Here is a 25306-nt window from a genome sequence, read left to right as displayed (position 1 = left end):
TAACTCTTGCTTCCTAATGCCATGGATTAGATAGCACTGCAGAATAGCAGCCAGGCTTTTTTTGACAGAACTGCAAAGATAAAGCTGTGATTTTACTTCCCCAGCAAGTCACTGGCACAAGCTAAGCTGGAATTGAAGCTTGGAAATTGGACAGTTGAGTGTCCTGGAATTTTTCTAGAACTTGCTGATTTTTGTATTCAGCTATCTTGGATCCCATAGCGATTTATTATGAGATTATTCTGTTTTGGCAAGCAGTACCGTTAATCAGGATTAGTTATTTTGTAGTGCTGCCAGCACTTGAGAATCTGATGCACTTAGATTCTGTGGTTCTTCAAAATTGTTCTGAGCAGTTTCTGATTTGCTTGCCTTTTCTCAAGTTGTCTGAATAATGTGCATGGGTTTGTGATTGGACTTGGAATGCTGAGTGGTATGTCTGGGTGCTCTATCTGTGGAACTTAGAATTAAGTCACTTGTATGACTAATGCTCAGACTTTCCTACTTTCAGACATGCGTGTAGAGAGTACAGAATTCACAAAGAACTGGATCATCCTCGAATAGTTAAGCTATATGACTACTTCTCGCTGGATACTGACTCGTAAGTTGTGTTGCTGTGTCCTTTGACTCAATTTGACCCATTCACTACAAAGCTTTTGGTCTTTCAAAAGCAGAGTCCAGAATATATCCACACCATGCAGACTGTACTGCAGAGATGTCTGAAGCAGTTTCAGTATGCACAGGTTTCCTAGAGATGCGATGCTCTACTAGTAAATCCTGCTCTTTGTTGGTCTGGGTGCGTACGCCAGCGGATACAGCTTTCCCCTTCTGCTTCTAGTGCTAAATGGGGCACATCTGACCTTTGCACTGTTGAGCACTAAGGACTGTGCTCCTGGTGGCCTATTTGTAAAGAAGGATTAATAAGCTGGAGGGCTCTTAATTTGAAACTTTGATCAAATAGATGAGACTTGCAGACAAACAACAACAGCGTTCTGGTTTCTATCCGATGCCTTAATTACAACTACTGTTTTGCCTCCAGGTTTTGTACAGTGTTAGAATACTGTGAGGGAAATGATCTGGACTTCTACCTGAAACAGCACAAGTTAATGTCGGAGAAGGAGGCGCGATCCATTATCATGCAGATTGTGAATGCTTTAAAATACTTAAATGAAATCAAACCTCCCATCATACACTATGACCTTAAACCAGGTATGCTATGCTGCTAGCTGATGTGCCTAAGGATGCTTAATAACTAAAGGTAATGGGTTATAAATAACATGGGAGCATTTATTTTGGTCAAACAGCGAAAAGTAGACAGTCCTGCCTGGGAAAATTAACTTGCATCAAGAGAAAACTAAAATGCATAGAACATTCTGTGAAAAGCTTATTGTCTCCCAGAATTGCAACATAAACAAGGAAGTAACATTCCAGAAAAAGCAGCCTTCTTGTTCAGAATGAGCTCTTGAACCACCAAGTGTCTGTTTGGTTTCTCAATGACCTGCTTGTGTTCTGTATTTGAGGGCTTCTGTTATTATTGCTTCATAAAGGTTCCCATAATTACTAGTGTGTTTTCTGTTCCCATTCTTCTGACTTACTCTTTCTGTAATCATCTGCCTGAAAACTTCGTGGCAGAAGCTGGCTTGGAAGTGTTCATTTTTTCATATCACATGAAAGCTCACAAAGCTGAGGATATATAGTCAAAACTGTTTGCTCAGGCCTGCCTTTTGATTTCAGTAACATCTACCAGGTAGAAGGTCCTCTCCAAACATAGTTGCAGCTTTCCCTTTAGCATTGGATGGAGTAGTGAGGGCAGAAGTGAAAGTGCTCCCTTTTGGGTACGGATATTGGCTACATTGCTGTTCACTAGTCCAGTAAAATTCAACCACCTCTTCAAAAAGTTATCTTTGGTTTGCCTCCCTTTACTGGTGGCACTTCATCGCTAAGTATCGTGTAACTGGTATGTGATGTGGTTTATTGCATCAGCACGAGGAGTCTGTTCAGGAGGTGGTGCTGTTGCTCCAGTTCTAGTGCACGCGTTTCTTCCCCCAGCTGTTGGCTGCTCTTACGGTGCAGAGCTCTGCCTACAGTTATCTAAAGTTGTGATTCATCCGCTGCCATCACACACAATTCTGCTGCTGAACCGTAGGCTTTGAGAAAAACAGCGATGATCTGACTGCTTGATCCCTGATGGATTTGTAGAAGACTTGCTTAAGCAGTAATTGTCCTTTTTGAGCTTAGAAAGCCGCTGGGGAGCACTGCCAGGAAGGAGAGTGTTTCTGGCTGTTGAGAGGCTGGGGCAAGTCAGGACTCCTGGATAAAATGAGTCATAACTGTGAATGTGTGCTTCCTTCTCTCCTTAGTCCTCCTTTTTGACCTGCCCTTCCAGCAGGACCTCTGGGAGGGACCAAAACGGCACGGGCATCAAGCCGGGTTGGAGAATAGGGCTCGTAATCTTGAAGGCCCCAAGTAATGTTGGGCAACTGAGTCAGTTGCAGATGGACAAATCAGATCTAGCACTCAGTAGGAGCTGAGTTGTCTTTGAAGTTGTGTATTGTGGTAAAACATCTACCCCAGGCTGCTGCAACTCCCTGTGTTTTGCAGGTTCCGTGTTCTCTTGTGCAGAGAGACAGAGTTCAATGTCATTTTATTCTTGCTTTTCTCTGCTAGATGTATATCCTAAGAGCCTGTTTCCTTCCTCCGTTTAGGTAACATTCTTCTAGTCAATGGTACTGCATGTGGAGAGATAAAAATCACCGATTTTGGACTTTCCAAAATCATGGATGATGACAGCTACAACTCTGTTGATGGCATGGAACTGACATCGCAGGGGGCTGGTACTTACTGGTAAGCATTGCCTGGGGCACTGGCAACTTACAGAGCTGACACAAATCCAAAACTGTGTGTAAATTATTCTTGATCTGTATGTGCTGCCATTGTCTGTGACAGCTTGAGACACTGGGGGTTTGAGACCCTGGAAACCACTTTTTCAGTTGACACACACAGCTTCTTTTGAGGCTGGCAGCTTTTTGCTTTTCAGTCTGTTTGTGTTTGTGCATTTGAAGACCACCTCTTGTCCAAAGTGCCTGGTGAAAAATTGCACGTCTGAGATAGCCAGCTCTGGAGTGGAACTTGGCTGCTATTCTACAGTGCATAATGGCACAGTCTAGCAGTTCAGGGGGGAGGAGAATGCCATGCAGGTACATCAGGGAGAAGGAAAGAGTATCCTGCTGAAATAATGTGAAAATCCAGAGTGTTAGCTCTTACAAAATACATAAGTCTCGTGGTGCTATCTAAAGCCAAAGCTTCTTTTCTGAGTGTCACATGAGATGTTTCAGTAATACTTTACCTCTGATGCCAGTTGTTGGCACTGCGTCACCCGTAGCTGAGAGCAGGACCTATGGTGAGTACCTCTGAATGTGATTCTTAGAAATCACCCAAGCTGCAAACTGTCACTATGGGCAACAGTTGCCCAAACATTTTCTAAGGCCTTCTGTATTGCAAAGGTTTGCTCCTTTCCTAAAAAAGACGCTAGCTGTAGTTTAAGCAAGGCTGGGTCTCTGAGACATGGCATCTGAGGTTGTGTTTCTAGAAATACATATTTTGGCTGTGAATTTCTATTGTGGAATTGTTGGCCAAGCCTTTTTAACAATAAATGCCAGTTTCAAAGATGAAAGAAAAAGAGGCTATTTTGTGTGTTCTGCTGAAAAGAAATTGACTGTGCTGACTAGCTCAGACCATGGATGTCTGGACATCCTTGGGATCGTGGTTTCCAGGAGCTGGTGTGCAGTGGTGACCTTAACCTGAAGGTGTACAAGAACCAAGATCTGGTCCTGTGACTCCCAAGCCAACATCTGATCACAGAAGCTTGTTCCTTCCCTTCCAAAGAAAATGACTGAAAGTATTTGGAGCTATTACTAATAACTTGTCACTTCCTCCTCATCAGGTATTTGCCACCAGAATGTTTTGTAGTTGGGAAAGAACCTCCAAAGATTTCAAATAAAGTTGATGTCTGGTCAGTAGGAGTTATCTTCTATCAGTGTCTCTATGGCAGAAAGGTAAGAACGCATGTAACTCCTTTCCAAGTAGTGATTCCCAAACCTTTTGGAGGCAGCCCTGACTTCTGTTTCCTTCTTGCCACGCTAGAAGGTGCTTCTGCCTTGTCTCCTTGCCAGCAGCTCCAAAACAGAGCCTGTGTTAATGGGGCGGGGACAATTTACTAGGTTGTGTTTTGCTCTACATGGCAGTTCCTTCAGGAGCAATCCTCAGAACATCTCTTTCCACTGGACATGTTTCCAGTGAGGCCCTTACAGGCAGGACAAGTGTGTTGTTCAGGGCCAGACACCTGAGCTTCCTGGTTTGGCATTGTTTTGTGATGCTTTCCATGCGTTTTGATGTTATTCTTTTGAATGCTGAGCCTTTGTGGAGCCAGGTATTGCTCGACAGCTGCAAGTGTTTTAAAATAAAAAATAGGTACAAGGACCTCCTCTAGAAGTTTTTAGGATGCCTTTTGGAAGGGAAGAGTCTGAATCAGGAAGAGACGATTTGTCCCGAGAAAAGGCTATCATATTTTGGTTTTGACAACAAAATAAATTGATTGGGGCAGGAAGAGGATTCCATCAACACTTGTGTTCCCAAGTCCTTGGTAACCGAGTGTTGTGAAAGCCTGAGTTGCTAAACACACTGTGTCTGCTTAGTGGTGTCAGTCAGGCAGACAGCAGAACCGGCCCAGCAGAGGTTGAAGTAGGTGAATCTCCTGGCTGCTCAGATCACTGAAGGCCCTCTGGCATGTGCTGGTGCTGACCTATGAGGTCTGGAAGCAGATGGAGGTCCCTCCTGTCTGAGCTGGAGACACCCCAGACACGTTCCAGCTTGATGTCCCTTTTGACCAGTTTAAAAACAGGAGCAGTGTGTCCTGCTCATCTGGCAGGAATCTGCAGCACCTTCAGTAACGTTCACGGGCGTCTTGCCTGGAAAAATGCTGATGTCAAGTGATGATTAACAGAAGTGTTAAGGTTTATTTAAGGCCTGTCATCAACCTTTAACAACCCTCTTTTATTTTTTTGGTAGCCCTTTGGCCACAACCAGTCACAACAAGACATTCTGCAGGAGAACACGATTCTGAAAGCTACTGAGGTGCAGTTCCCTCCAAAGCCAGTAGTCACGCCAGAAGCAAAGGTAAGTCTTGCTGCAGATAATTTGATCACCCCGTGCATGCCGTTCAGCAAGTGGCACTGACCGTTCCTTTCGTATGGTTCTCCTAAAACTAGCAAGGAATTCTGTGTTTAATGCTTACCTCCTACAGAGTGCTCTGTGACTTTGCATCGTTGCAGTTGTCAGCCTTGGGGTTGAAGGGAGCACAGCGTGTGCCTCTACCCGTGCTTTCTACCGATAAAAGATGAGCTTTTGTCATGGGAGCTGGGCTGTCTGTGAAGTCACCGGGGAAGGAATTTCAGTGCCGGGGTTGTCAGATTGGCCCAGCTCCCAAAGAGTTATCTATCAAAGAAAGCTTCCTGATCCTGTCAGTCTGCTGATTCTTGTTTCGCCTTTGGGGTATCTGCAGGCATTTATCAGACGCTGTTTGGCCTACCGAAAGGAGGATCGGATAGATGTCCAGCAGCTGGCCTGTGACCCATACTTGCTGCCTCACATCCGCAAATCTGTATCCACAAGCAGCCCAGCTGGAGCTGCGATTGCATCAACCTCTGGATCATCCAATAACAGCTCTTCAAACTGAGACAGAGTAATAGGCCAAAAACTGCTTGAGAAACCGGCAAAAAGACTTTCAGAAACAGCTTTGGAATAGAGGAATCCGCAAGGGTCTCGAGAAACCTGTACCAGGTGCTTTTTTTCTCTTGCTTTTTTCCATCCATAGAGCATGACATCAACTCTCATCAAGAAAACCTTCGGCATCTAGGCCAAGCCATGTGGATAGGAGATGGCTTGAGGTTTGTCCAGTAAATGACCGCGAAGGGTGGCTGCTCTGAGCAAGGAGGGGAAACTCAAGAAAATACAAAAGACATGGTTCTATGTACTGTGAACTTCTGAACATGCAGCCTTGGGGAATCCAGGACGCCGTGTGTGCTTCATATGAAGAATGTGGACTTTGGAAAAAGACTGGGCTAGTCCAGTGTTGATATTTAAACATTGTTCTTTTTCTTTTAATAAAGTTTAGGTAACATCTCCTGAAAAGCTCGAAGCACCAAGGTTCAGCTGGGGATGGTATATGACTCTTTGCCCTTTGGAGGGGAAAAAAGTTGATCCTGCCTGTTCATGGCACTAGAGTTAGTGTTTTACCCCTAATTAATTTCAGTTTTTTAAAAATAACAATTTTTTGGAAGAAAACAGTTTTCTGGTCTCAAAGTGAAACCCGTATTAGCAGGTCCATGGCAGTGTCCGTTCTGCAGATGGTGCAGCTTTCTGCTCCCTTGGGGTGGCCTCTTACGAATAATCACCTTCTCAGGAGGGCCGTGGAGCCCATAGGCAGCCTGCGTAGATCTCCTGTGATCAGAGTGGATCATGCGTCAGACTGCCACTAGGTTTTCAGCTGCTGCTTCATAGATCTCACAACGGTTGGTTGCATCTTTTTAATTTATTTGAAGTGCTGTTCTTTTTGAAAACGCACCCTGACATGCTCACGACGTGCTCTCTGCTCTCGTGAGCGTGATAGCTGTTGACTGTTGAAAAGGCAGGCAGCGAACGGGAAGGAATCGGAGCACAGCTCAGGTGTGGTCTGTGCTCCTGCAGTACTGTACATATCTTGTTCACATTACAAAAATCTGAAGCTGAAGAAGGCTCTTCCCAGTTAGGTGACTTGGCAGGAAAGCTGCCTCTCTCCTTTAACGTTTTCCTTCTAAAACTTGCTGACTTTTCTAACTTGCTGTCGTTGCTGCGTCAGATTACAAATAGAGGGGAAGGAGATAATGTTCTAGAAGGGAACAAACACCCGAATACTTTTGTCTCCCTTCTGTAATCTGTCCGGAGAGGTTTTACACCTTCAGCTGGAGCCTGCCTGCTGTGAAACACAAGCCTGTTGTCCCCAGTGTGCCCCCTTTCCCCCCTGCGTTGAAGGAAGACTGAAAACACACACAAAAAGCGCAGCACTTGAACATGTGGCAGCCAGGTTGGAGTGTTCCTAACATGTGGCAGGAGCTCGTAGCCAGAAAAATTTAAAGATGCAGTGTTCTCGGGAGAGAGCTGAGCCGTACACTACTTCAATCCAAGGTGTTTAAAAAACCAAACGATCGTGTGCACGCTTCCTAACCCAACACCCAGACCACCGTGTTGTGGACTGTTCTCGGTGCGGCACCTCTGGGATCAATCCTGCAGCTCCAGCAGCGCGTGGGCTGCTTTTGGGGGGCGCTCAGTACCTGAATGCTGCTCTCGTGGTAAGCAACGTTCTCCATCTCATGCTTTGTGAGAGAACTAGCACGTGTCTGCCTTATTTGTAAGCCATCATCTGCAAACATCACGCTTAACCTGTTCAGGAACTCGAGGTTAACTGAAAATTGCAGGAGTCTGTTGAAATTGAGCAATGGACCTGGAAAGCGTGGAACTCTGTTGCTTTGATTTTTATTACTATTTTTGTAGTGACTCTTGGGCTTTTAATTGGATGTATTCACTTGCAGCTGCGTTAGGGTGGTCTCTAAACTGTAGTGTTTTAAACAAAGAAAAGAAATACTGCATCTTTAAATACTCAGCCATAATTTCTTAGCCCTTTCTGTCGCTGCTGGTCTATTCCAGAAGTTAACTGTTTAGCAAGCAGTGATTCAACGTGTCTATCCAGCCTCTGTCGGGGCAAAATCAGGGTTGATGCTTCGTCCTGTTTGCTGAAACGGATGATTCGGTGTCTGTCCACATCGGGGAGAATTCTAAAAGGGTTTTTTTGTATCCCAGCCCCGTTGTTTCTTGGACATACCGTGTGTGCTATCTCTGTGGGTGTGATTAGTTTTGTGTCAGATGCATTTATTCCTGCTGTGTGACACCCATTCAGGGGCCATGGGACCGCGTTAGCCTTTTCTGGGGCTGACAGCAGTGAAGAACCCTGGTAGAATTCTAGCTGCGACACCTTCCTTGTTAATATGGGTTTCACTTCCAATAACAGACCCTATTGCCACACTGTTCATTTACTTAAAGAAAAGTGTATGAAGAATTTGTAACTTAAACCAGGCCAGACTGTTTTGGCTCTACCCAACAGATGAGACATGGATATTAAAATAAGTTTTAAGAAACTGATTTGCTTGGCTCTTTCTGTTTTTGCTCTTTGTAGCACTGGCAGGAGCTGTTTGCATGGGCTTGGGGGGTGCCAGGACGAGGAGGAAGGATGGAGAAGGGCGGTGCTCAGCAGCTCAGAGCAGTGGGATCTCTGCATCAGAGGAGGGAATCGCGCCCCGCGCAGGCTGTTGTTGAAAATTACCGAGTCTTGTTCAATTACTGATACCGATCTTGTTCTAGAACGTGGAAGACGACAGCTTGGGTTTTATCCTTCATATCTAGCAGAGCAGTAGCTGCCTTTAGGAGCTGTTTATGTGCGGGCCACAAAGAAACCCTTTTTGTGCCTGCTGATGAAACTTAGACTCCCCCTCTGCCCTGGCTGGCGGTGCCGCGAGCTGGTGGCCACAGCCAGGCTCCAGGACTGCAACAAGAAATTCAGCTCCTTCAATTTCCGTCTCGGCAGCTTTCAAACTACACAATAGAGAAGGAAAAAAGACCTTGGCAGCTGAAGGCACCAAGTCTGCTTCACCCACTGAGTGCCAGCTCCTGTGCCCGGCTCCCCACAGGCACGCTGCGAGCACTTCGCGAGGTATCCCCGCGAGGTGACGCGCCCGACTGCTGCAGGACGAGTGGTGGTGGGCAAGGATTCCTGCGCTCCTGACGAACCTGACATCACCCGCCGTGCGCTCAGGGTGAGAATGAGCTTTCGGTAAAACTGAACACCGAGAGCAGCTCGGATCCCTCTGCGCTGCTGCAGCTGATGAGGTTTTGGGCGCCTGTGCCAGCTGGGATGATGCGACGCAGATTTGGGCAGCAGGAGGTGGTGGTAGCATTTCAGCAGCAAATGCATGAGCTGAATGCAGCCGTGGCCAGGTACCCGTGGGGCGCGGGGCGTGCCCGGAGCAGGGCCGTAAGCAGCATTATAGGAGCTCAGCTCAAAGCCAGCAGGAATGAGGCTTCCCAAGGGGCTGCCTTGCTGGATGCTTCGCCTCATACGTTAGCGGTTAGGCGTCATGCTATGAAACAAGCTCCCTTCTGCCAAATAGGCCAGTCCCAGTTTATTTTGTGACCTGGCAACCCCTCGACGCGAGGTTTGCTACTGCTGCCAGCATCTCCCTGGGGTTTGCTGCTGGAGGATGTTATTTTCTGGGTGCTAAAGCTTTAAACCTCGCACCACCTGGAATGGAGAGGAGGTTTTGCAGCACAGAAGCAGGGCTCTCACCCAGCACAGGGGCAACTTTCCTACTGCCTGCAGCTGCCTTTTCGCCCCGGGACCGCCCGTGGCTGTGTCGACGGTGCCTGTGGAGCATCCGTGCACCCCTGCAGCGCCCGCCCTGGGCAGGGCTGGGGGCGAGAGGCCAAGCAAACGCCGTGCTGCTCGGCCTCCCCTCACACATTCACGCCCAGGGCCAGGCGTCTTGGCCACAAGGACGCTATTGTCTCTGCCAGGCGGGGGAGCGGGAGCCGGGGCTGGGGCTGAGAAAAGCTCCAAAAGCTCTCATTTCACGCATTAACTGTGTGGGGGCGCGAAGGCCGGGAAAAGCCGCTGGCGCGTGCTGTCTGGTGAGGAGCCGCGAGTGGCTGCCAGCGCCGCGCTCGCCTCCTTGCGTGTCTCCGGCTCCCGGCCCTGGATCTTGCCGTGGGATCGCTCGCTGCCGCCTTTCCTCTCCCTCCGTCCTTCGGCTGCAGCTCGGCCCTTTCCGTCGCTCCCCATTGCCAACTGTCAGCCCGCTGCTGCAGCTGGCTCAGCGTGGGTCGATGCCGCAGGACGGGACGGCGGAACCAACCCTCGCGCCGTGTAGCTGAGGTTACCAGCACGTCCCGGCCAGGTTTACAAGGTGCTTGGCTTCGATCCGCACTCACAGGAAGGGGAAGGCAGAGCTCTGCTCAGCCCTGTCCTCGCTTAACCGAAGCCGCCGGCAGCCTGGGCACTGCAAGCACGCGTTGGCCGGGGGACAGGCCACCAGTTCGGTCATGTCCTCCCTCTTGGCCCAGCCTCAGCTTTGCCTCAAGATCAGGGCTGGAAACCTGCTTTGCTCAGCATGTCGGCTCATCCCAGCTCCTGCTAATCCTGACAATCTGCCCGCTCGCACCCAAACCCAGGAGAGCGGCCAGGGTGGTGCCAAAACCCCTCCAGGAGAGAGGAGACAGTGAGGGACAGAGGCAGAAGGGGTCGTGCCCAGGGCTACGAGGTGAGGCAGTGGTGGAGGTGGAAGAAAAGGGTCCAGGGCTGTCCGTGTGGCCCCAGTTTGTGCTGCTCCCACTGGGAATGGGCACGGGACAGGGCTGGAGCCTGGTCCAGAAGATGCCGCTCGGGATGTGCCGTCCTCCGCTGCTCTCCAGCTGCCTTCTCTCCTGGCCCCATGTCCCGATGCTGCTAACTTGTGCCTGAGTCACGAAGAGAAAGTCGTGGTTTGTTTTTTTTCTAGAAGGCGATTTTTTTTCTAGAAGGGCTGGAAATCCATGCAGCCCCTTTCTGGGCGCCCCGGGAAGCAAGGAGCGGCCACGGGCTCAGGGGGGAAGCGCTCTTTCCTGGGCAGCCCCCGGCCTCGTCTCGCCCCCGCGTCGGAAGGGCAGAGACCTCGGCGCTGGCCCTCCCAGGGCTGGAGCGCCCTGAAATTCCTCGTGGCAGCTTTGAGCGAGCACATCTGGTTTTAATAAATTATTTGCAGCTTGAACTTGCCTGACTTCTAAGGGCTGCAGAAGAGAAAGCAGCGAAAGAGCCCCGGCAGAGCAGCCCCAAAGGGACTGACCTCGCTCACAGCGAGGGGGTCCAGGGCCAGCCAAGCCCCCGGGGGACCCCTGCTCCTGGCAGAGCCCCTTCGGCTCCTTGCAGCAGCCGCGGGGGCGGCCGGCACGGAGGCAGGGAGGGGGCTGCTCTGGGCCAGGAGCCCGCTCCCTGCAGCTGGGCGTTGAGCAGAGCCAGGGCTGACGGCTGTCTTGGATGGTCCGTTGGTGTCTCGGAGATCGGGCGCGGTGCCTCCCCCGTGTCCCTGGGCTGTGCCCGTGGTGCCTCCCCGGTGAGATCCCTCTCCCATGAGGTCCCTGCCCGACGTCCCTGCCTGTCCACAGCCAGGAGGGTGCAGCTGTGACCTCTGGGGACGAGCCCCTGCCCTAGCCCCGCACGGGGGGGACGCATCCAGCCCCCCAGCCCAGCCCCATGGCTGTCGACTGCTCCTTGCCACCGGCGCTGCAGAGCCCAGCGTGAGTCCTGGGGAGGACAGGGATGGGGGACCCTATCCATTGCTGGAGCAGGGGATTTCTGTAGGGTTTCCATGGGGAGCCCTGCTCCTGCCACCCCATCCCCACCCTGGCAGGCAGCTCTCAGAGCCTGCCACAAGTGCTGGGGGATGCGGGGGCTTCCTGGGATGAAGGAACAGAAGGAAAACAAACATTTCTCTTTGTGCTGCTTCCTCATCCACACCCATTTCTACCCCTGATCCCTGCGACCCCGCAGCGGCACATTCTCCAGCAGAACACCCTCTCCTTTTTCTCATGGCTCCACCAGGCAGGGCTGTGATGCTCGCGCACAAACCCAGCGCCGCTGCGCCCTCCTTCCCTTTTCGCCCCTTCCAGGCTGGGTCTCCCCATCGCCACGGGCAGGCTGCGTCCCCCCCGCAGCCTCCGCTCCTCCCGGCGGGCGGGGAGCGACGTGGCCTTCCCCGCTGCCGGCGCGGGGGAGAGAGGAGCCAGCAGACGCCTAGACGGCCTCTTCCCTAAGCGGTGACCTCAGCGCGGCAATGCTTGCCAGGTGGGTGTTGATCTTGGCCTGGCCGGCCTCGTTCGGAGGCCAGGATGAGGCCGAGGCGGTGCGGATGGAGGCTGAGCTCGTGGTCGAGCCTGGCAGGTGTTGTCAGTCCCCGTCCCGGCTGAGATGGGCGCGGGGAACAGGAGCCCGTGGCACCGCAGCCCCTCGGTGGCTGGGCTTTGGTCCCGGGGCTGCTGTCCTGGAGCCTTGTCCTGCGGAGAGCCGGGGACACGGGGACTCCGCCGGTTATGGACACCATCCTGGCACCACCTGGGTGGTGCAGCTCTGTCCTTCAGGGCAGCTGCCTGAGCCCCCCGATGCTGCTCTCACGGTCTGTGGGCACCCTGACCCCGTCCTCTAATGCCCTTGGTGGGAGCGAATACCAACCCTGCCCTGCATCAGAGCCGAATTCAATACCCAGCTCGTGGGGCACCTCTCTGACCCCGAGCGCTTCAGCTCTGGGGTTTGTTCAATCCCTCAGGCTCCTTCAGAGCAACTCCCGGCCTCGTGGTTTTATCTGAGGTGGCTCCCCAAGCCCTAACGCCCTCGGTCTTTAACTAAACCACGTCTGAGAAACCGGCCTCCCCCTCTGCGCAGCCTGGGGCTGCCGGGCAGCCACATGGGTTGTTTTCCCATCCCAAATAGCCGGGTGACAGCTGTGTCCCACGGCTTGCTGGCGACGTTTCTTTCCCAGTCTGTGGGACACTGAACAGCCCTGATTCCTGCCAGTATCCCCTAAAAGCCGAGGCCCCTACCCAAGGAGAGCTCACGGCACAGATTGAGCTCAGGAAATATTTTTCAACCCCTTCTGCAAAAGCAACTCGGCTTTTTCACCCCGGCTGTCCTGCTGCAGCCCCTCTGCTGCGACCATTCCCTGACCAATAAGCTGCTTTTGCCAAAACCCAGCATTTATTTAAGTTTTTCCAAAGAGGGGACAGATGCAGATGCTCCGGCTGCGGGAGCCAGCAGCAGCCTGGATCTCCCGGTGCTGACTAAGCTGGGACGAGCCCGTGGCCCCTGGTCGGTGCAAAGAGACAGCCCCGGAGCTGTCCCCGGCATGCGGCTGCGTCCCTTCGTCTGGCAGCAGCTCGTTAGGGCCGGAGAGGTCAGACAGCTTGGAAACGTCCCAGGGGAAGGGAAAAAGGCATTTCCTCCAGATCCGCTCCGATGAGCAGCAACTCGACTGGTACTAAACTGGATTAGATGAGCATAAGTGCGGAGCTGCTGGCCCACGCTGGAGGAATTAATTATTAGGAAGTGCTAATTGTCTTCTAATTGCACACAGAGGAGGGGCCTCCGAGGAATGGGATGGACGAGGCCAGGAGGCGACGATGCTCTGGGAGATCCGGGGCCTTTTGGCTCTGCCGTGTCCCCTCCTGCCGATGGGATTTTGTGCAGATTTGTGCGGGTGTGGGGACCCCTTGGTGGGGCTTCGCGGCTCCTTCATGCCTGGCTGCTGGCACCTGGGGTGGGTGACACCCCTGGAGTCATCCCCATCCCATCTCCAAGGCTTAGGGATGGGACCGAGCACCCAGGTGCTGCTCTCCTGACCCCCAGGCTGCTCTTCCAGGTGCTGGCTCAATTAAAAAATAATCCATGGCTTAAAAAAAAAAAAAAAAAAAAAAAACAGCCCAGGTTCTGATATGCTTAATTGGGCCCTCCTGGAGGAGGGTTTACATCCCCAAAGCCTCTCCTGGCACCGCTCTGCAGGTCCTTCCTGCCTCGCTGGGAAACAACGGATCCCTTTATTTTTGCAGGATTTGCCAAACCAAACGCGCTGGCTCGCGAGCATCCCTCTGCATTGGGAGAGATCCTGCGCCTGGCTCAAGGGAGCAATGCCATTCTGGTTAAAGGCATCATCTTCCCTGAACTGTGCATGGCACAGCCCATGGAGCTCCCCCTGTATCCCTGGGGAGCTCGGGGAGGTGAGGCTCTGGTGGCACAGGGTCTTCATCGCTCCAGCAACAGGGGAGAGCCAGGGCTGGGGGAGCTGCTGCCTTCAGACCTCCCGGGGACTTTCTCCTCCTGGCGTTCTGGGATTTGGGGTTTTTATTGGCTTTGATCACGTTGCAAGGTTCAATCTTCTCGGGGTGCTGCAGGTGACCTGTTGCTCCAGCAAGATCCCAGGCAGGAGGCAAGCAGCTCCCCTGGTTCACCAGGTCCGTGCAGACCTCAGCGCCCCTGAGCCTCAGCTCCAACAACCCTCCTACAGCAGCACAGCCCACCCTGCAACATGGGGAAAATGCCAATTTCCAGCATTTTCTGCCCAAAGCCATCCCACGCAGGGGGCCTGGGGCACCCGGAGGTACACACAGAGGTCGCTGGATGTTTTAAACCCACGTGTGAACGGAACGGAGCCTCAGCAGAGCCGGGTCTCTCCTTCCCTTCCCACCTCCTCGCTCGGCTTCCCGAGGGCAGCACCTTCCTTCGCAGCCCTCTGCATGGCTTCTGGGGCTTGTGCAGCACCCACTGGAGGGGAGGCATTAAAAAAATAAAAATAAAAAAACTAAAAAGGGGCTAAAAGGGTTTCAAAAGCTTCTTGTACTCAGCTCGTGGACACAGGAACCCAAGCAGTGTGGGACGCTGTGCAATGCTCCTACTCCATGCCACACTGGGAAGCGAGTGCAGAGTGCTGCAGGGGCCTGGGGGGGGACCTGGCATGGGGCTGGGGGTCCCCGAGCATCTCCCGTGTACCCCAGCCACGTTTTGGGGTGAAGTGGGCACCCTGCATGGGGGGGCTCCCACATGGGACACACCACACACCGCTCCCCACCACCTCCTTAGCACCGCTCCCGACACCTTGTCCACAAACCCCCCAGAGCTCCCAAACCCCCCAGTGCCCCCCAAACCCTCCAGATCTCCCCAACCCCTCTCCCCAGAGCTCCCCAACCCCGCCAGTGCTCCCCCAAAACCCCCAGTGCCCCCCAAGCCCCCCTCCCCAGAAGCGCTGCCGAAGCCCTGGCACTGTGCAGCGGGCCGCGGCTCCCTTCCCGGGGGGTCCCCTTCTCGGGGGGGGGGGGTCCCTTCATGGGGGTGTCCCTTCATGGGGGGGGTCCCTTCCTTTCCCAGCCCCGGCCCCGGCCCCCCAGCCCCCCCCCGGCTCTCCAGGGCCCGGCCCACCGGCGAGGGCAGCGCGGCTCCCGCTGACGCAGTGTCTGAGGCCGGCCCTGGCTCCCCCCTCCGACTTTGCTTTTTTTTTAATATATTTTTTTAACTTTTTTTTTTTTTTTTTCCCTCCTCTTTTCGGCGTCCCTCCTCCTCCTCCTCCTCCTCCTCCTTCCTCCCGCCCCTCCGCCGTCCCCCGGCCGAGGGAAGCGGCGAGGCCCCGGCGCGGAGCGGAGCTCGGCGGGGCAGCTCCGGGCATGGGGCGCCCCCGGAGGCCGCGGCCTCTGCGAGCCTCCCTCGGCTGCCTCCTGGGCCTCCAGCTGGTGCTCGGCGCTGCGCACCCAGGTGGGACCGCGCCTCCCCACCGTCAGCTCTTGGGGTGGGGGGCCAGGAGCGATGCAGGCTCGGGGGGAGCCCCCTAAATCCCTCCCCCCCCCCCCCCCCCCCAAATCCTCCCTCCTCAGCCCCCGGGGCGCTGCGCGGGGGGACCCCGGCCGTGAGGGAGGGCGGGGGCCGCTGGGCTCCGGGGCGGTTTTTTGGCTTTTCCACCCCCTCGCTTTTCTTCGCTTTCCCCTCGGCTCCTTTTACTCCATCTCCCTCCGGTCGCCTTTCGGACCGCCGCGTTTTGTTTTTAGCCCCCGCCGCCGGCTTTGGTTTCGCCGCCTTTTTTTTTTTTTTTTTTTTTTTTCCGATCCGCCGCCGTTTTGGGGCTTTTTTTTTTTTTTTTTTTTTTTCCCTTCAGTTCCCCGCTCCGCACGGCCACGCAGCGCCTGGAGAGCCCGGGGGAAAAGTTTCCGAGGCTCCGGGGGGGGGGGGGGGTCGGGGAGGCTCCGGGACGGGACCGGGGGGTTTCGGGGCCAGGGGCTGGCAGCGGCCCCCAGCCCCGCTCCGGGCTTTTGTCTCCCCGGGGAGGGGCTGAAGGGTTTTTTTGGGGGTTCCTCCTCCTCCCACCGCGTCCCCCCCCCCTAAAATTATTAATTCCACGTCCAAGTGGGTCTTTGCAGGCTTCCCTTTTTGCAGGACTTTCACAATAAATCGTGGCTCTTGGGCGTTTTTTTTTTCCACCCTCCGAAGACACCATGTGCCAGATGCCAGGGGCTCCTGGGGCCACCCCCCCCGGCGAAGCCATTTCAGCCACTTCATCCCGGGACAGCCCGGTGCTGAAGCAAGGCACCGGTTTTGTTGCTTCCTGCGGTTAATTTGTCCCTATCGAGAAAACTTCTTTTTTTTTCTTTCAAAAAAAATGAAAAAAATTCGAAATTGGCTACTTCTGCCCGAACAACAACAAACGTAAACCCTTGGCCTGTTTTATTAGAGTACGCTCAGCAAATCCAAAGCAGATTTGGAAATGGCAGGATGGGAGGCGCTGCTGCCCTCCTCCCCCCGGCCCCCCGCTCTGCCCCGTGGCGTTTGCCAGCGGGAGACAAGGAGCAGGGACAGGGACAGGGGACAGGGAAGGGGGACAGGGAGCTGCCACCTTGGCCAGGGGCAGAGCGGGGTTTTCGGTCCCTTTGCGGTGCAGCCTTCGGAGGCAGCCCCATGCCAAGGGCAGGATCTGGCCCAGGAGCGTAAGCGGAGGCCCGGCTGGGAGAAACGGCCTAAAAACTGGGGAAGGGACGGGGCGATGGGGAAGAAATCCTCGTAGTGCTGGGGCACTCGGTAGAGGCTTTGCTGCTGCGTGGGGACCATCTCCGATGAACTCTCCTGAGCCAAATTCCCATTAAACCTCCTCTCGTCTCCACAAACGCCTTTTCTCGAGGTCGCAAATCCCTCCTTTTGCAGCGCTGGGGGGGCTGCTTGATTTCTGCGGGGCTCGGCTACCCGTCGGGCCCGATCCCGGCCGCTTTGCCGCTGGAAGGAGCCAGGTCTGGCGCGTTCCCCTCGCCCGCGTGACGCCGAGGACAGAGGCACCTCTGTCCCTGCGGTCGGTGGGAGCGCGGCGAGGTGGGAGCGCGGCAGCGAGCGGCGGTCCCGCGTCGGGGCCGGGGAGGAACAAGGAGGCTTTGAGCTCCCCCAGCCCAGGTTTCGCTGCTGGCTGGACTGGGGCGCGCGGCTGCTGCGGGGCTGGGAACGCCGTTTATTATTATTTATTCTATAGGGGTTGGGATTTAAGGGCGTTTGCCGGTCCTCCAGGGAGCCCCGCAGAGCCTGCGGGTGCTGTTTGCCTTTCTGCACCTCTCTGTCCCTCCATGCTCATTTTCCCTGGGGTCTCTCCATGCTCATTCATTTCCCTCCACCCTATTCCCTGTTTTTCTGCTGCCCTCCCCAGCATCTTCCCCCAGCTGGGACCTGGGATGGGGACAGGGGACAGCGCTGACGGAGCTGCCACGTCCCAGGTGCCTGCTGCGTGCAGGCAGACGCTGAGGTCTCCAGTGCCGGGCTGAGTTTGCAGCTGGGGAAGGATCCTTGCTTGGGTTTGGGGATCAATCCCTGATGTCCCCTTAGTGAGCTCTTTTTGGAAGGATGCTCTCTGCATCCAGGTCCTTGGCAGGGGCCTCGGGGACCTCGCTGATGGCATCGCTTTTCCCCTGCCAGTGGAGCCTCCCCATTGCACCGGGAAAGGCTGAAAAAAAAATGTAAATTTTGGGAAAACTTCTCCGCCCAGCCAAACCACGCAGCTCCCCTGCATGGGGCCAAGCGCCTGTGGCTGAAGGCAGGGGCTGCCACGGCAGCTTTGCAGAGTGGGGAGGGGACGGAAGGGACCCAGGGAAGAATTTACAGCCTTTAAAATAAACACAGCAGGCTTCGCGTGAAATTCCCCCCGTTTTCCTCTTTGCAATGGAAATAGCTTATTGCACGGCAAATGTGGCTCCGAGAAATGATAACTGGGATTACTTGGGAGCAGGAAGGGGGAACGGCGGTGTCGGATTTTGGGTAAAAGCCCCGCAGCCTGGTGCTGGGCCGGGGGAAGCCTGGAGCTCGCCTGCAGCCTCAGCAGGCAGCCGGGCCGAGAGGAAGAGGCAGGCAGAAGAAGGGATTGCTTGCGCAAGAACTGAAAGAATGACAAGCAAATGAGATTTATTCCTTAATGCAAAGCTGCCCCCTGCCCCCGAAGCCACGCAGGGCCGTGCGATGCCCGGGGATATTTCCCATGTGCTCTACGTGAAGGTGCTGCCCCCATCCTGGGCTGGCTCCCATGGCGAGGGTTGGGATCAGCATTTGGGGTGACCCCGACTTGCCCCGCGCCTTCCTATGTGCAGCTTCGATTTTCTTTTAACCCGTAAACCACAAGCAGACGTTCTCGAGCCGTTATAACGTAGCTTGGCCTCGCAGCTCCTTGTGCAGTCCTTCCAATTCAAGATTTCCCGGGGGTAAAATGAGCCGTGAAATCAGAGCAAATGGCTGCTGATGGCTGGAATCGCTGCTGGTGGGATCAGCTTTTACAAACCCATAGCAGGAGACCCCAGCTCCGGTACCCTGCGGGTGCTGGGGAAGGGCAGCGGGTGCTGCTCAGGTCGGGTTTGTTGCATGCAGCCAGCGACGATTTTGGGGTGGCGACACAGGCGCACGCGTGGCAGCCGCGCTCTGCTCCGAGGGCTGCTCCGGCGAGCCGCAGGATTCCTGCTGCTGCTCCTCACGTGCAGCCGGGGAGCAGGGTTTTAATTAATTTGAACCGTGCCGAGCCCGCGGAACATCACATTTTTCTCATTCTTCAGATTGCTTGGAGCCCAAAAGAGACCCACACAGACGCTCTTTTTCTTAAAGGACCCATCTTTAAATAATTAAGGGTTAGCAAACGATTAGTGGGTTGACTTGCAGATTCTTGAGCGAACTCTCGAGCCCAGGAGGGGAGGTATGGGTGCTTGCAGGGGGCACGAGGCACTTTTCAAACACGACGCTTCTCCTGTCCCAGTCCCAGGGAGAGCTCAGAGCTGCGTTGTGCCTTATGCTGTCACAACAGGAACACAAATGGGATGTTTCCTGTAAAACAGCACGTCTGCAGGATGGAGATGAAAATGGGAATGGGGAGATGGAGAGCTTCTGTGCTCTCTGTGTGAATCCCAGCACAGCAACTTTGTGCTCTGCAAAATGGCCCCATTAACCCCAGCACTCTCTGTGAGCATGGGATGAGCAAATAGCAGAAAAGCTTCATTTCAAACATCTTGTCCATTTAAAAAAAGTAGATATTTCTTTGGGGTACCCGGGGTGTGATCCTTGCCGTGCAAACACGCCTTGTTTTGCTAAAATGGAGGTTAATGAGCACTGGTGGCCCAAGTTGGGGTGTTAGTGTGAGGAATGATGCTGGAGAAGCAAGGAAGGAAAAAATTGTGCATGATTATCAGTGTTTATTATTATTATGTTTATTAGTGTTGAAAAAAGTGTTACTTTTCAGCCAATTGCTACACCCCGTTTATGGGGACGTGCGTCAGGGCTCTCCTCCCCAGCCCACTGCTGGAGCCTGGAGCCGAGCTGGGGGAAATCTGGGGGGAAAATCCAGGTGCTAGGCATGGAGGGCTGATGCTGGGGCTTGTCCCCTTCCACAAGTGGGTTAAGTCGCTTGGCCTGCCCACGGGCAGCATCCCCCGGGGAACGCAGCTCTATGCTTAGGTCTGCATCCCGGGCCGGGTGCGGGGAGAACGGACCTAATGCCTGCAGGGAGCCTGCAGCGCGCTGCGTGGACCCGATCCGACACCCCCCGAGGCAGCAGAAAATGAGCAGGGTGGTAGGTGGCCTCCTCGGGTCGCAGCCGAGTAAGGAGCTCGTCCCAGGGGGCTCTCACCCTATAAACCAACAGCGGGTGTTCGCCGCGCCGCTGCGGGCTCCGGGCGCGGGTTCTGGTGCTGCACGCCCGCATCGCGAGCTTTGCTGTCATCCCTGTGACAAGAGACCTGCTCCCTGAGGTTTATTAGGATTTAAAAACCAGCAGCAGCAGCAACAGAACCCCTCTTTTATCCTGGTGCCTGGCTTCGAGCGCTCGGAGCCGCGTGCTGCTATGGCCCGGGGATGCCGTGGGCCATGGGTACCATGGCCACGTTTGTCACCGCTGTGTTCCCAGCCCTTAGAGGGCTCCTTTTTTGGGCTCCCTTTGGCCAAAAATTGCTCTTCATGACCATGTTTTTGCTCTTCTCCATGCCAAAACCTTGGGGATGTCTGCAGGGGATGGCAAACTATGGCAAAACCTGGGCAAACTACTGGGGTGCAGAATGCTGGGCTTTTCTGGGCCTGTTTTTCAAAGGAAGGGGGATTTCCTCCAGAAGACCTAACCCAAATTAAGGTGGAGCTGGGGGCCCTCCTGTGCCCCTAATGGGGTGAAGCTTTGGTATCCCGCACCCCTAAATGTCACCAGGGCGTGGATTTTGGGGCTGGGTCTCCCTCCTTGTGCCTGCAGTTCCCTCCCGCCCTGCGTGTCCATAGGTCTGCGTGCGGAGCTCTCGCTGCTGGGTGCAACCCTCCTGTGTCTGATGAGAACAGTGTGGGTTTCTTCTTTTTTTCTTGGTTTTATTCCAGAGTTTTAGCTTCTTCGGTGCTTATCTCCCCCCTGGGCTGGGTACATCCCCATGGATGTTATTGTGAAGGAGCTGCTGCTTCCCGCGGCTTCTCCTCCAGCTTTGCATCGTGGGTTTTGGGACCACTGCTCAGCTTGGGGCAGCAATAAAGGATGAAAAATCAGCAGTTTGGAGAAGGGGGCTTGGGGGCTGCCGTGCTGCTTCCCAGTGGGACGGCAGGGGGACAGCACGTGAGCTGGGCTGAGCTCGCCAAGCCACCCGGCACGTAATCGGGAAGCCTTCAGCCTCACCTGCGCCCCCGGGGAGGCTATGAGGGACCTGGCTCCCAGGGCTTGGAGCCGAGACCCAGCCCTGGTTGCTCCCACGGAGGCGACGTTCATCGTCGGCCCTGCTCAGGGCCACCTCCGTGGCCTCTCAGCCTGTGCTGCCCACGTCCCCAAATTGCAGGTTGCGATGCTTTCCTTAATTGCCGTGCGGTGGCAAAGCCGTCGTGGGAAGGGCTGCGCTGAGATCCTTTTGGTTTGGACTTTCTGGTGGCTAAAAGCTTGCTTTTAAAGAGGCAGGAAAACAAACAAACGGGAAAATGCCGCGGGCAGGCAGCGGGACAGGGCTGCTCTGAGCTGCCCCGCCGGGAGGATGCAGGATAAAGAGGCACAGGGGCAGCACCCAGCCCTGGCCGAATTTTGGCCGTTCCAGGCAGAGCATCAAGCAGGTGCCCTGCTCTCCAGTTCTTTCATCTCCAAAATGGGGTGCAAAAACCCACGGAGCATCTCTGAAAGGAGTCACCCATGTGGAGCTGTGGGTGAAAGGAGTCACCCATAGCTGCTCCGTCGCTGTTGAGGGTGGTGCTGGTGATTTTTGTGCACGGACTCAGGAGAGGGTTTATCCCTGTAGTGTCCATGTTGGACGATGATTTAAGGGCACTGGTGAAGTTGTGTTTTTCAGAAATCTTCAGTTTCACTCAAGTTTTGTTGCAGCGTGGACCAGGCTGGGGTTTTACCCCAAGAGCATCGCTCCTCCGGGGCTGACCCCTGCGAGGGCTGGGTTTATCCTGCGGGATAACGGCGTGGGAGAAGGTGTTTGGCCGGACACCCGTGCCCCATGCCCCAGGCACTCCGCCTGCAGCACCGCAGAGCACCGGGCTCCTGCTGGAGCCTTCAGCGCGTGCTGCAGTGCTCGGAGCACGATGTGCTCCCGTGCCTCTGTACAGAGCTCCTGTCCTTCATGGAAACGCAGCTCCAGCAGCTCTATTTCCAAATCAAAGATTTCAAAAAATCAAAGGTTTCAAATCAAAGATTTCAATTTTTTTTTTCCAAAACAAAGATTTCTGGCACCAGCGAAGCTCCCTGCTCCTCCTGCGAGCCCGGGCACGAGCTCGTGACCCAAACCCGTGCCCCAGGAGGCAGCAGCTAGGCCAGAGCTCGCTCTCTGTTTCGCCCAGGTGAAAGCTCTCAGCAGCACACCCAGGGCCTGTGGCTCTGAGCAGCTTTTTGCTGCACCTGCAGCATTGCTTTGGTGCCTCCAGGAGCTTGCTGAGGCCATCGCGGCGTCACTGGGACAGAGCCTGGTGCCGGCAGGTAACGTCGTGACCTTTCTTTAGCCCCAAAGCCTTAGGCTGTAATTTCCAAACTCCACCTTGTCCCTTTTTAGAGCTTTTTTGTGCCTTTCCGGCCCCAGGCTGCCCCTAGAGTCTGGACAGCTTCCTCTGAGCCCACGCAGTGCTGCGGGTGCAGCCCTGACAGGCACGGATCCGGCACCTGGCAGCAATGGAGACGGAGATATTGGGGCACTGAGCACCCCGACACCCCTTCCCCAGGGTTTTTCCCACCCGCTATGAATTTTTGGGGCAGCTTTTTGCAGAGCCGGGTTAAGCAATAAGCGGAGGAGGGTGTCCCGTTGCTGACCCCTGCTGCTTACGGCTGCTGCGGGGCTCCCGGCGTGGAGGATTTGTTCCCAGCACCAGCGGGCTGGTGTTGGGCTCCCCGCACAGTGCTGCAGCCACAGCCCGCGCCCCGGCCCCGGCAGAGCTTTTGCTTAGTTGGGAACTTGCCGGCATTTAAAAAAATCTCTTCGGAGAAGCAAACAGGCTTCTTCTTCTTCCAGTCCCTGGCTTTCGGTATCGTGCACGTACGGAGCCTGCGTCCCCCTCGCCCCCTGAGAGCTCTGCGCAAGCAGGCTCCAGTTTTGTGTGTTTGGGGCCAGCCGTTCTCTGGAGCGAGGTCGAGGTGCACAAAGCTTTGTGCTGAGCCTACCAAAAAGCCCTCTGGTCGCTTTCTCCTCCTTCCTCCATTTCTTCCTCCTCGCAGAGACAAGTCAGCAGAGCTGGCTGAGCCGAGCCGCTTGCCGGAGCCGCCTGGAGCAGCGTGGCCAGGGCAGGGGGAAGCTTTGGGTGAATAGGAAACGAAAACCTTTTCAGGCCAAAAAATTCATATAGTGGCAAAAAACCAAAGCAACCAAAGCTAAATATAGCCAGGCCTGTGAGTAGGCTCTGACTTCTCGTGATGTTTGTAGTGAAAAAATTGGTTGATTAAAACAAAAAAAAAAAAAGAACTAAGCAAAAGTAGTGTTCTCAACGTGCTGCTGGTCACTGGGGCGTGGGGGCAAGAAGCAGGCAGAGGTTTTGGAAGCAAGGCATCAGCTGGAGCAAAGCTGCCTGGGAAGCCATGCCCCAGTGCAGAGCCCTGATGGCTTTACTGGTTTTTGTTGGTTTTGAGATGGGAAGGAATGAGGTGGCCTCGGAGATGTGTTCCTGCAAGGGAGGGTGCAGGAAAATGCCAGGGGGTTGGAAGTTTGGGCCATGGCGAGTGGGGATGGTGGCGTGGGGGTGCTGGAGGCCAGCATTCAGCACCTGGGCTGGGATTTCCGAGGGTCCCAACACAAGGCTGCGTGTTTGCGCTCGGGGCCGTGCCTGTGCGAGCGGAGGCTCCGTGTAAGTGTTGTCCATCACGTCCTGCCCGTGCAGGGGGACGCCTGCCTCCCAAACCTCGATTGCTCCGCGGCTTTTTAACACATCCCCAGGCACAGGTGAAGATGATGGCTGTGCTCTTATTTTCCTGCTCTGGTTTCCTTACCCGGAGCAGATGGCTGGCGCCAGAGCTGGTGGTGTGGCTCCTCTGGTGCTGGCACAGGGCTTGTTTTGAGCACCATTGCCTCGGGATGCTGCTGATGGGGTCTCAGATTTGAACAGCCCCAGTGCTGCTGCTGAAGCACCCCAGGACAGGCGTTGGGGTTATACCCAGAGGCAAATGGTGTCCCGCAGCCTGCTGGGTGCTGTGCGCAGGGATGCACCCCAAAACTTGCCATGTGCGTAGAGGGAACCGAGAAGGGGGGGGCCAAGCGCAGTGCCAACCCCCTGGCCGTGCTTTAACCCTATCCCCATGCTTTTTCCCCTCTCTTTCCCCCCAGACTCCAAAGTCTTCCTCATCTACAACGCGGGCGCTCAGGGCTGCCTGGAGACCAAGGACTCGCTGGTGCGGCTCGCCAAGGGCTGCAACGCCAGCGCCCCGGCCCAGCAGTGGAAATGGGTCTCGCGCAACCGCCTCTTCAACGTGGGGGCCATGCAGTGCCTGGGGGTGTCGTGGCACGGGGCCAATGCCACGGCCGGGCTGCACCCCTTGGCCACCTACGAGTGCGACCGCGAGTCCATCAACATGCGCTGGAGCTGCCGCAGCCTCGGCGAGCAGCTCTCACAGCACCTCGGCGCCCGCCCGGGCAATTCCTCGCTGGACAGAGGGGACCAGGCGCGCGGCTCTCAGTGGAGGACGTACGGCACCGAGGAGGATCTGTGCTCCGTGCCCTACTCCGGTAATGCCTTGTTGGGTGTCAGGCTGGCACTCCACACCCTGGGTGCTTCCCAAGCCCCCTGCTCCTCCTCCCCGTTGCCTTGGTGCTCAGACCCAGGAGGTGTTAGCAGTAGGGTTAGCCCTTAAGCAAAAGCAGCCCCAAAATGGAGGGGAGGGGAAGCAGCCCCAAATCCTGCCCAGGGAGCTTGTCCCTGGCTTGCTGGGGCTGCAAAACCAGGTGGGAGCAGGGCGATGGGATCAGCGCCACGGGTGGGATCACGCCCAGCCAGTCCCCGAGCAGCCGCAGCCTCCCTGGGCAGCTGCCCCTGGTTTTATTGCTCAGCGTAACACCACGTGTAGAGCATCCCTTGGGCCAGCTGGGGTCAGCTCTCCTGGCTCTGTCCCCCCCCAGCTCCCTGTGCACCCCCAGCCCCTCACTGGCACCTGAAGCGGTGAAGTCCTCGGCTCGGTGTAAGCACCGCTCATCGACAGCTAAAGCATCGGGGTGTTATCAGCGTTACTTTCCTCCTAAATCCCCAATGCAGCCCCATCCCAGCTACTAGGAAGAAAAGGAACTATCCCAGCTGAAACCAGGCCATCTGGGAATCCCAGGAGCCCCCACTGGGGTGGAAAACCCACACCCATCACCCCGACCTGCCCCCAGCTGCCCCCTGGCTGCAGCCTCAGGAGGGGGCCCCTCTTGTCCCGCAGAGATCTACACCATCCAGGGCAACTCGCACGGGAAGCCCTGCACCATCCCCTTCAAGTACGACAACCAGTGGTTCCACGAGTGCACCAGCACGGGGCGGGAGGACGGCCACCTCTGGTGCGCCACCACTCAGGACTACGGCAAGGACGAGCGATGGGGTTTCTGTCCCATAAAGAGTAAGTGGGGGCAGCGCGTCCCGTCCCTCCTCCCGGTGATGCAGGAGCATCCCCAGTGTCTCCCCAGCACCTGGGTTTTGTGGGATATGGGTTTTTTGAGTCTTTATTTTTGAAGTCTGGGGGGGGGAGTGCTG

General features: G+C 55.3%; 2 protein-coding genes, 1 long non-coding RNA gene and 1 other non-coding gene across 11 annotated transcripts in view; 3 read left to right on the top strand and 1 right to left on the bottom strand.

The window, feature by feature from the left end:
- The window catches only part of TLK2 (tousled like kinase 2), a 44857-nt gene extending 36631 nt beyond the window's left edge, over positions 1–8226 (top strand). For all 7 annotated transcript variants that reach the window (XM_040536698.1, XM_040536697.1, XM_040536695.1 and 4 more), the window contains 6 exons: positions 506–595; positions 1034–1203; positions 2700–2838; positions 3938–4049; positions 5062–5169; positions 5555–8226. In XM_040536698.1, the coding sequence (XP_040392632.1) occupies positions 506–595; positions 1034–1203; positions 2700–2838; positions 3938–4049; positions 5062–5169; positions 5555–5728 (793 nt within the window). In that variant the 3' untranslated portion in view covers positions 5729–8226. The remainder of the gene's footprint in view (positions 1–505; positions 596–1033; positions 1204–2699; positions 2839–3937; positions 4050–5061; positions 5170–5554) is intronic.
- Positions 8227–10689: 2463 nt separating this feature from the next.
- LOC121059737 lies at positions 10690–14473 on the top strand. 2 transcript variants are annotated; one of them, XR_005814612.1, is made up of 2 exons: positions 10690–11956; positions 13711–14473. It is a non-coding gene; the product is annotated as an uncharacterized LOC121059737 (transcript). The 2 variants fall into 2 exon arrangements; XR_005814613.1 differs by lacking the exon at positions 10690–11956 and adding an exon at positions 11968–13421 and having other exon boundaries at positions 14053–14473.
- LOC121059791 lies at positions 12841–15713 on the bottom strand. Its single transcript, XR_005814630.1, has 2 exons — positions 15074–15713; positions 12841–14422 (listed from the first exon to the last, which is right to left on the bottom strand). It is a non-coding gene; the product is annotated as an uncharacterized LOC121059791 (long non-coding RNA).
- MRC2 (mannose receptor C type 2) overlaps positions 15233–25306 on the top strand; it is a 25511-nt gene continuing 15437 nt past the window's right edge. The window contains exons 1-3 of the mRNA XM_040536537.1: positions 15233–15403; positions 23911–24309; positions 24999–25172. Coding sequence (XP_040392471.1) covers positions 15316–15403; positions 23911–24309; positions 24999–25172 — 661 coding nt within the window. The 5' untranslated portion in view covers positions 15233–15315. The remainder of the gene's footprint in view (positions 15404–23910; positions 24310–24998; positions 25173–25306) is intronic.

This window comes from Cygnus olor, chromosome 25, assembly GCF_009769625.2.
Source record: "Cygnus olor isolate bCygOlo1 chromosome 25, bCygOlo1.pri.v2, whole genome shotgun sequence".
Taxonomy (NCBI): domain Eukaryota; kingdom Metazoa; phylum Chordata; class Aves; order Anseriformes; family Anatidae; genus Cygnus; species Cygnus olor.
The sequence above is the reverse complement of the archived record's forward strand: the minus strand, read 5'-3'. Positions and strand labels throughout refer to the sequence as shown.